We start from the raw sequence: 10,584 nt of genomic DNA on the forward strand, positions 1-10,584 counted from the left end.
CACACCACTGTGGATATGTTAAAAACCATTATATGAGTAAATTGTATGGTTTTGTCAGTCGTCTCTCAGAGCTGTGTATATAGAGAGAAACAAAGGCAGAGGAAGGGAAGGAGATGCCTGAACTATTTTAGCAGTAAAAAAGTGGGAGCATTTTTGGATGAACTTTGGCTCCAGGCTTCCTCCAATGGGGTTTCCCTGAGAAAGGAAGAGAAAGAGTGAATCCCCTTTGTCTACAATTACCTGTCCGAGTAAAGGAACATTACAGTCATTGATTAAGATGATATCATATGGAAAGAAATATTTGAAGCTGGGAGGTGGTGGCGCATGCCTTTAATCCCAGCACTTGGGAGGCAGAGGCAGGTGGATTTCTGAGTTCGAGGCCAGCCTGGTCTACAGAGTGAGTTTCAGGACAGCCAGGGCTACACAGAGAAACCCTATCTCGAAAAAAAAAAAGAAAAAAAAGAAAAAAGAAAAGAAATATTTGTATGTGACAGATGGAGGGACCTTTCCCAAATCACTAGTTATCTTTTTGTGCCAGTGTTAAAAGGACATTTTAACCCAGCACTTGGGAGGCAGAGGCAGGTGGATTTCTGAGTTCGAGGCCAGTCTGGTCTACAGAGTGAGTTCCAGGACAGCCAGGGCTACACAGAGAAACCCTGTCTCAAAAAACAAAAAACAAAAACAAAACAACAACAACAAGAAAAAAAGGACATTTTAAGGCATCCTCCAGGAAGGCCGCCAGGAATAATCTACTGTAAGCATCCACTCAAGAGTACCTTTAAGTATCCCTTATTAGATTACCATTAAAGATAAGCATGAACCCATTGAGGCAGTTCCTCAGAGAAACAGAGGCAGCTGAGAGCACATGGGCCTTGCATAGGCAACAGTCTCTACCATTTTAGGAGGGAACCTGGACTCTTGTTTTCTGAATGGGAAGCAGTGGCAGCCTGCTCTGAGCCTGGAGGAAGCCAGCACTGAAGGCTGAGTCATTCTGTGCCTTTCCCAGGAACTTAAAGTAGTCATGGGAGAAGGAACCGCGGGGCTTCGGAGTCTCTCACTCAGAGCAAACATAGTAAAGTGTTTCTGATCCTCCGCCCACAAGACGGTTTTAGAAAGTTGTCTTAACCATACCTGGGCCGTAAAACCTCCCAGTTTTGGAGCTCTTGAAATGACAATGTGGAGAGTCTGTAAGCAGGTGACCCCACTGAGGTTTCTGTGGTGTGTAAAGTTGTAAATAAAATTGTGGCTGGGGAAAGGAAAGGCCAGCTCCATCCCAGGTCTCTAGTAGCTGCAGGGGAGGCAGGGGCTAAGTCTTCCTGAGCCAGCGCCGCCCTGTAGTCTGGAAACCCAAGAGCAGCACTGACACTTCACCTGTGGCTTCTGATAGTTAACCACTATTAAGTTCCTTTCCCTCCATAGTCTGTGAACGCTGATTCCCGTTTCCATGGTTACCCCAGGGGAACAGCGCCCTCTGCTTCCAGAGGGCAGGACTCTTAACAGCTCCTCCAGGGTCGTGTCCTCTTTACGCCCCTTTAGGCTCTTTGAGTTGAGAAATCTTTTTGCATCTTTTTTTTTTTTTTTTGATGGCAGGGGGACTCCTAATGGTAGTTTTAGTTTTTTAGTCAAATACTAAATTATACTAGGTTTCGGGTCTCATTTACATTGCAAAACACACTCGGTCTTGTTGAAGATGTCATTTCCTGACACAACTTACTGATAGAATTTGTTGCACGATTTTTTTTTTAAATTCTCACAGAAAGAGTAAAAATGACATAAGTAAACTCATCTTCAAAAGTGGGGACTTCCAAATGTCCCCATACGCCGAGTACCCCAAGAATCCTCGCTCACAAGAGTGGGGCCGAGAAGCCATTGAGATGCATGAGAACGGAAGCACCAAAAACCTTCTGCAGATGACAGACGTGTACTACTCGGTAGGTGTCTGTGACAGCCGGCCTCAGGGCCCCCAGCTCTGAAGCCTCCAGCTCAGGGATCGCAGCTAAGGCGTCACGGAAATAGTGACATAAACCTTTAAGACACACCACGTATTTACTGTTTGGTTTAGCAGTAGCCTAGTTGCATGGAGTTTTTCAGTGTGAGTGTGAGGGACAGTTGCAGAGTAAGTTACTTTTGGGGAGTGGGGATTGTAGTTTCTAAATTTGCTTCTAAGAATAGGAACAGAAACTTCAAAGCAAGAATGTGGTTTCAGGCCTTTGCCCTCGGTCTGTTATCTCCTTTGCTATCTTGTATCTTACCTCATGTGCTTTGTCAGTCAAAACTCAGGGCTGGGAAAGGCATAGCAAGAGTGACTCAAGGTCATCTTCACTGTGGAGGTTTTCCAAACTCAGTAGGTCTTCAATAATTGGCTCCCCAGAGCCCAGGGCTACATCAGTGTGGGAGCTGGAACTTACCTTAAGCCAGCGGTTCTCAGCCTTCCTAATGCTGAGCGCCCCTTTAAGGCAGACAGTTTCTCATGCGGCGGTGATCCCCCCAACCATAAAATTATTTCTGTTGCTATAGCATGGCTGTAATTTTGCTACTGTTATGAATTGTAATGTAAGTATGTGTTTTCTGATGGTCTGAGGCAGCCCCTGTGAAAGGGTCGTTTGACCCCCAAAGGGGCGAGACCCACAGGTTGAGAACCGCTGCCTTAAGCTTCTCCTGCCCCACACTGAAGACAGCACAGCTCTTGTTTCTGTTCCACTTGGCTCCACTTTAATAACACCGTGTCAGCCATGAAGCGGAGACGCAGATGGGGCTATCTGAACCGAAAAATAAACAAATGTCAGATGACCGGTAATCAGTTTGCTGTGTGGCAATAAACATGAGACCTTGCGCTGTGGAGACTTAATGGCACTAGACATTTCGCTATAGAAGCCATAATCCTGCTGATTGCTATGGAGATTAACCAGGAGGATCAGACTTTGGATGGGAGGGGCGGGTTTGTTCCAGTGTCCTCTTTGAAAAATTTCAGCCAGGAGGAAGAACAAGAAAGGTGGAGAAAATAAAGATGAAACTCACCTCTCTAGCTAAACTCTAGTTAAACGTCCCGTTTCTGAACAGACACGGCTTTTCCTTTTTGTCAGAGACATGTTTTCCCTTCCCTAACCGAAGCTATACTAAGTGTGTCCAGAGTCCCACATGCTTTGCTAGGGACTCCTCAGCCCTGGTGTGGTGTGGTAATTATAGCAAACAAGCAGGCTATTCCCCATAACCAAAAAGAAAGTTGGGGGGGGGGGCTTTATTTGACTTACACTACCACATTACCAAAGAAAGTCAAGACAGGAACTCAAAAACGGCAGGAACCTGGAGGCAGGAATCAATGGAGAGGTTGTGGAGAAGTGCTGCTTACTGGCTTGCTTCCCCGGCTTGCTCAGCCTGCTTTCTCATAGAACCCAGGACCACCATCTTAGGGATGGAACCACCCATGGTGGGCTGGGCCTTCCCCCACCAATCACTAATTAAGAAAAGTCCTTACAGCTGGATCTTATGGAGGCATTTTCTCAATTGAGGTTTCCTTTTTTCAGATTACTCTGGCTGTGTCAAGTTGACCTAAAACTAGCCAGGGCAAGTCCCACCCTCCCTTTATAGAAACAGAACCTGAGTTGTCACCTGAGTGCCACTGTCTCTCACAGTGGACACAAAGTGGTCCAGGCATCGCCACACTGGCTCTCATAGGTATCGTATTTATAGTACACACTCTCTGGTATTTTACCTCTACCAAAAAAAAACCATTTCATCTCTGATGTTGTATGAGGACTTTCCAGTGAAACCTTTACTGTTGCTTCAGATACCTGGCCTGAATGTTTTTTTTAAACTCCTTTTAAAAATAAAGTTAAAATCCCTGCCAGGTGTAATGGTACATGCCTATAATCCCAGGATATGGTAGGAAGAAGTAAGAAGAGGTAACAGCCACACATGCAGGCAAAACACCCATATACATAAAATAAAATCCGGGAAAAAATAATTAAAATAATGTTTTAAAAGAAGGAGATGGTGGGGCTGGAGGGATGACTCAGCAGTTAAGAGCACTGGCTACTCATCTTGAGGACCCAGGTTCAATTCCCAGCAATTCTCACTAGGCAGCTCTTTCCAGTTCTAGAGGATCTGACATCCTCTTCTGGCTTCCCAGACACTGAATCCTTGTGGTACATACACATGCCTGCAGGCAAACATGTCCATATACATAAGAAAAGAAAGAAAAAGGAAGAGACTTTGAGTTCCAGGTAACTAGGAACAGATAGCATGACTGTGGTACCCTCCAGCTTCTCCCTCCCCACCTTATCTGAATACATAAATTGACCTGTGTGAGTTGTGCTTCCGGGTGAGACAATGCTTTGCTATTTATGGATCACCCCATTTACATTAATTAGAATATAATGTCCAGGAATAATTGACTTCTCTCCTTTTCCCATTGGCATCCAGCCCACAAATGTAAGGAACCCTGAACTTGAACGCAATGGACTGTACCCAGCCTACACTGGATTGCCCGGATCGAGGCACTCTTGCATTTTCCCAGGACAGTATAACCCATCTTTCATCAGCGACGAGAGCAGGAGGAGAGACTACTTCTGAGTCCAGGAGACAGAGGGGCCTCATTTCTCTGAGCCACTTCCCCGGACGTCTGCTCAGAGGACTGAAGGGAGCACCATGCACTAGCTGCTCCTGGGACTCGTCAGAGCCGTGCCTGAGGGGCCTTTCCACAGTGGAAGGGCCAGACGGATGCGGGACTGCAGGCCACCCATTCAGCACTGTTGCTACTGTGAACATGGTCGTGGGCCAGTACCGAGTCCCTGAATGCCTGGCACGTAGGACTGGATGTCTTCCACGGCAGACCACTAGGCTTCGTCCCCTTAATTTGCACTTTAATAGATTGGGCAGGGAGGCTTCATTTTGGACACATTTCCAGACTATTCCAGAAAGCCTTTCTTCCCTAGGATACTTCCACATGCCTCAGTTTGGTGACTGGTTGGCAGCCAGGTGTTGGCACTTTCGTTTTCCTGCCTGGTGCCTCGTGCTGAACAGAGGGAGGTAAACGTACCACTGTGATGAGGCGCATAGTGTTTTAAGGTTTCTAGGTTGTTTGTGCTCATTCCCAAGCCAATGCCATAAATGAGACGGTATCATTTGCAAGGCTCAGCACAAAATGTTTTTTAAGTCAAGGTGACACATTTGCTTACAATATATTAGTTTTACTTTCTCAAGCAAGTATGAATCAAGGCAAGACAACATTCCTTTGACTTTCATTAGAAGCATCCAGGTGCCCTTTAGTGTGTCCCAGCAGACAATATCAGGCAGGTCCTACATGTGGTGGGGGTATTTTTTGCAATGAGGGAATTGCATGGGGACTGGGGCTCTGACCATCAACGTGGAGCCAGAGTCTGCAGGGTATAGTAGAAGAAGGAGAGGCAGTTGCAGGTGTGTCTGAGCTAGCGTCTCACCTCCAGAGGGAATGAAGTCTGCTATAGGCCCCACAGCAGAATGTGGCAGAGGAATGAACCGAGTAACCTGACACATCCCCCAAACCCCAGTGCAGAAGCTGGGGGCTCCCCCAGGAAGCCACCAGTAAGGGTGCATACCTGCCAATCTTTGAACCCATAATGTTGTCCACAAACTCAATGGAAACTTTTAACCACTTAAAGCTGTTTATTCACTGAAGAGAGAATGAACTTCTTTTCTCTCACCCACTCACACATCTGTGTTCTTGTGCAGTGTCCCCTCAAGACTCCGCTATGGCCCGAGTCCGCTTTGGGGAACTAAAACCTGGCCAGCTAAGAGTCTGAGAGCTTGTTTGGGGGGGGGGAAGGAAGTTCTGTATTTTGTTTATTGTATTGTGGTATGGGGGGTGGGGGGGGAAGAGCTGTGTGGTGTTTGGTCCCCTGTGGAACTATCAGCTTGTGGAATGTCCTGGTTTTGGATAAGGTGAAGAGGTCAAAGCATTATCCCCACCCTGAAGCTGGGGACCCTGCAGCATGTATTTCTGGAAATGGGATAGCTGTTGGAAATTGTTCTGTATGTGTTTCTTTGGAGTTCTCGGGTTCCTCCAAAATTTATGAAGATCCTCATCCTCTTTTAAGTGTGCACTGTGTCCCATGGTCTGGTGACATGTGTCACCACTGAACTGTCACCGCTCACTCTCACCCCCTACAGCAGTCGGGTACAGAGGATTTTAACCATGTTACATTCATTAGTACAGAGAGGACTCTGCTGCTCTTGGTTGATGCTGACTTAAAGTTGCAAAGCATTGCCATCTAGAAGCTGTGGGTCTTGTTTGTGTCTTTGTGGAACCAATGGCTCTTTGTGTCATTGTGAACCCCTATGCTCCACTTGCCTGAGCCCAGATCCCTTTCCAGGGAGCCAGGTTCTAGTCCTTCAGCAGTATTCCTGCTTGTCCCAAACCTCATTGCTGTGGGAAGAGCCAATGCAGTGGTGTTCTGCCATACACTTCTAATGCCTTCAGCTGGCAGTGTAGCTGGTGAGCACCTGTGTAGGGGCAGACTCCCAGCTGGTGAGACCTGTGTAGGGGCAGACTCCCAGCTGGTGAGACCTGTGTAGGGGCAGACTCCCAGCTGGTGAGACTGTGTAGGGGGCAGACTCCCAGCTGGTGAGCACCTGTGTAGGTGGACAGACTCTTAGCTGGTGAGCACCTGTGTAAGGGGCAGACTCCCAGCTGTTGAGCACCTGTGTAGGGACAGATTCTCAGCTGGTGAGCACCTGTGTGTGAGGGAGACTCCAGCTGGTGAGTACCTGTACAGGTCCAGGAGCCTCAAGCATCACAGAATGAAGCACTCTGTTCCTGGAAAGAATTCATCCAGAAAAGTGTCCTGTGAGTTCCAAAAATGCTTGCTGACTCATGAGTTTTGCCCAAATAGAGTGAAAGTGTTTTCATTTTGTTCTCTTTTTCTTTCTTTTCTTTTTTCTTTCTTTCTTTCTTTTTTTTTTTCTGTGAAAAACATGAGAATAGCCCCAAACAAGGGTGCATTCACACTGGATCTACCGTTTGTGGGTGGGGGAGGAGCTTGCAATAGAAAGGCTCTTCTACTCAGGGTTACATCCAGAAGGAACCCAGAGAGGACACCTGCAACCCATGAGCAGGACAAACAGGATGAGCCCATGGCTGGACATGCAGAGTCTTTGTTGGAAAAAAGTGCTCAGAGCCCATCCCCACACCTAGAATGGATAACTTGTGTGCATAGAAGTGTCACAGTCTTGAATTAGGGTCCGATGACAAGGGAGGTGGGCAGAAAGGAAAAGCCACACTGCCTAGGAGATGCTAGAATGGGGAAGATCCAGGTCAGGTAGAACTTGTCTATCCTAGGGCATTGGGAACAGGGCTAAGAAAGAGGGTCTTCCTGGATCCAGCTTGAGCTTGAGCTCTGTATAAACTCCAAGGTTTGTTGTTGTTTGTTGTTTGTTTTTCTTTTTTCAATTCATGAGCCAGCTCGTGACACTGGGGCCTATTTCTTAGGAGGATAAATGTTCCCACCATGGACCAGGCTCTATGCAAGCTATCTGGCCTTACAGCACATGTGCTAACCAGTGATGCACATTCAGACAAGAAGCATGGGAATGTGGCTTCAATGGCAGAGTGCTTGCCTAGCCCTGGGTTTTACCCTCAGAACCACAGAAACAGGGCGTAGTGGTACACTCTTGTAATCTCAGCCCTCAGAAGGTTGAGGGAGGAAGATCAGGAGTTCAAGGCCTTCCTGGAGAACAGGACACCCTGTCTTAAAAGGAAAATATTGCTTGGTTTGTGGTTACCAAGAGGCATATTGGTATGTGGCTTGGGCCCTCGGAAGTGAAAGGGTATGGTCTAGGTGGGTTTTTGAGAACCACAACCAGGCTGAGGCACCCATGTGAGGGCTGCCTGCCTTATTCTCAGAGTGAGGCTGTAAATCCCACGTAGTAGAAGTGTGAACCTGTGTGGGCTGAGGACAGAGTTGAGTGTCTGAGGTGCTGAATGATCTTCCTAATTGGGGGGGTTACTTCTAGAAGCATCTAAGTCATGTTGAACCAGAACTACTGTATGATTGGAGCAGTCAAGCTGCCTGGTGGTATTTGAGGTCAAAAACTAAGAGTTGACTATTAGAGTATTATGGTCTAAAAGAGGAAGTTGTAAAAGTTGGCCCATAGGAGAGAGCAGTGTTGTTGGGAAAAGACCAGAGTAAAGTCTTCCAAGATGCTGTCTATTCAAGTGTGAAGTTCCAGAGTGGGCACTTTAGCATCACCCCTGGTACCTGGCTTCTGGGTGCCTCCTTAAGCCACTTTGCCCAGTAGTGACATGCACAGGTCTCTATAACTATGGGGCTTCGCCTAAAGCTATAAAGCCGCACAGCTAAGCTGCCCTTGGCTTAGTGTTTCATAACCCACTCAAAACCAGGGGCTTTACCTGCATTTCTAAATTTATATTTTGCTTTTGAGACCAAAGCACTTCTTTGGGAAGAAGGACAAGACAGAGTTTTGTATTTTGGTATTTTATTTAAAACACTCCATAACAGCAGGTAGATAGGTTTATCTACCTGAAAGCTTTTTTTGTCTTTTTCTGCTTCTTTGGGAGGGTAGAGTCAGGAATGGACCCCAGGGCCTTGCACATACCAGACAAGTGCCATCCTGTGGAGCTGCACACCCCAGCCCTCTCATTTCTTCTTGACAGTATCATTCCAAGGTTCTCACCAGCGTGTTTGGATACGGAAATGGTTCTGTAGTTCGCCTTCGGGAATGTGTGTTCTTTCTTTTCTTTTCTCAAATCCCCAAAGGGGAGAACACAATAGGAACATTGACGTTAAAATAATAACTTTAAACTTTTTAAAAATAACTGGTTAAAATAATAGGAACATTAAAGTATTAAATGCCAATCAATTCATTGTACTTCAGTGTCTCCACAAGGTCCCACCCGCTTTATATCTGATGGAAACATTAGCCTGCACAATAGCCTGTGAAACCAAAGGAGGGCAGGTCCTGACCTGCCCAACACATGGGCATCTTCAAAGAGAACATTTCCAGTGGGGCCACCTGGTAGATTCTGCTATAATTTTAAATGATGGGCTCAATGTCCTTGTCCCGAATTGTTGAGGACAGGGTAAAAATAGTGGTGGGATGGAGGCAGTTTGTCAGGAGAACTGAACCGAGTCCCTTAACTTTGGGCATTACCTAGGCCTGCTCTACGGAGAAAAGGATGGCTCACCATGAGTTGCTGTGAGTTTTGGTCACATGCGTGTGTTGGTGGTGTTACAGTTAAATGGAGATGAGGCTGCAGTACGAACTCCGTTCTGTTTGTCCTGGATTTTGTTCTGTACACCTTTAATGCTGACACCCAGGTTGACTGTGTGAGACCCCTCATGAGAATGTTATTTAAAGCTGTATTATAATGTCACCTCCACTAATTATTCAGTACTGTAGTAGCAATATATTATTTGTAAGAATTTGGTTATTTTTATACTTATATCCACTCTAAGTCTGGCGTTCTAGTCAGCAAACAATGATGCAATAAAATTAGTAAGATTCCCATTGGTTTTCTCTTAAAACAAGCAAATGAGTGTGTAAGTGGTTTGGTTTCGGTTTTTTGTTTTTTTTTTGTTTTGTTTTGTTTTTTGTTTTTTAACCAGTGCACCATTTAAATAGATGAAGTGAATAAAGTGAATAGTGGACTCTGAATGGCAATGGAGGCAGTGAGTCACCTCTCTGTCCTCAGTGCCCCAAAGTGAAGAAACACACTGTTGAAGATGAATGGGTGGGTGGGTGGGTGGGTGGGTGGATGGATGGATGGATGGGTAGGTGAATGGGTAGGTGAATGGATGGATGGGTGGGTGGGTGGGCAGGTGGCTGGCTGGATGGATGGCTGGATGGATGGATGGATGGATGGGCAGGTGGCTGGATGGGTAGGTGGCTGGGTGGCTGGGTGGGTAGGTGGGTGGACTAACTCAGCTGTAACACCCATCCTCTAAATTGGAGAGCTAGATCAGGCACTGACTGCTGCGTGTGCCCACTCCATACCAACTCCTCTTGTCTTGGAGATGGGACAGTAAATAATCGTGTCTGGGAATCTATGGGACTTTAAAACCAGTTCACGAACCTTTCACATATGGTGGCCAAAAATGTGGCTGTATGGCTAGACAAATGTTCACCAATTTATTCATTAATTGCGTCCTTGGAAACCTTTTATATAATTTATTGGGGGGAAAATCTTCCTACTAGTGGAAGCAAAGCCAATAACCACAGCTTAAGGCATGAGAGCATCTTGTCAATAGACTCAGTCTGAAGCTCACCGAACAGTTCTGGAGCCAGTACCTTCTCTCTCTCCTACCCTCCTCTAACAGTCCCCAACTGAGATCTCTCTCTCTCTCTCTCTCTCTCTCTCTCTCTCTCTCTCTCTCTCTCTCTCTTTCTCTCTCTCTCTCTCTTTCCTCTCTCTGATTTTTTGAGACAGGATTGTACTGTATAACCTGACAGGCCTTGAACTCAAAGATCCACCTCCCTCTGCCTCCTGAATGCTGGAATTAAAGGCATGTACCACCACTGCCCAGCCCTTCTTCCCTTTTTCAATGCTAAATAATATTCACTATATACATCTATACCAATTTGTTTAGC

General features: G+C 46.3%; 1 protein-coding gene across 1 annotated transcript in view; it reads left to right on the top strand.

Annotated features, from left to right (window-relative positions):
• The window catches only part of Heg1 (heart development protein with EGF like domains 1), an 85,622-nt gene extending 76,093 nt beyond the window's left edge, over positions 1-9,529 (top strand). The window contains exons 17-18 of the mRNA XM_034514971.2: positions 1,757-1,931; positions 4,423-9,529. Of these exons, the coding sequence (XP_034370862.1) occupies positions 1,757-1,931; positions 4,423-4,572 (325 nt within the window). The 3' untranslated portion in view covers positions 4,573-9,529. The remainder of the gene's footprint in view (positions 1-1,756; positions 1,932-4,422) is intronic.
• The last annotated feature ends 1,055 nt before the right edge of the window (positions 9,530-10,584 follow it).

The sequence above is a fragment of the Arvicanthis niloticus genome, chromosome 12 (genome assembly GCF_011762505.2).
Source record: "Arvicanthis niloticus isolate mArvNil1 chromosome 12, mArvNil1.pat.X, whole genome shotgun sequence".
NCBI lineage: Eukaryota > Metazoa > Chordata > Mammalia > Rodentia > Muridae > Arvicanthis > Arvicanthis niloticus.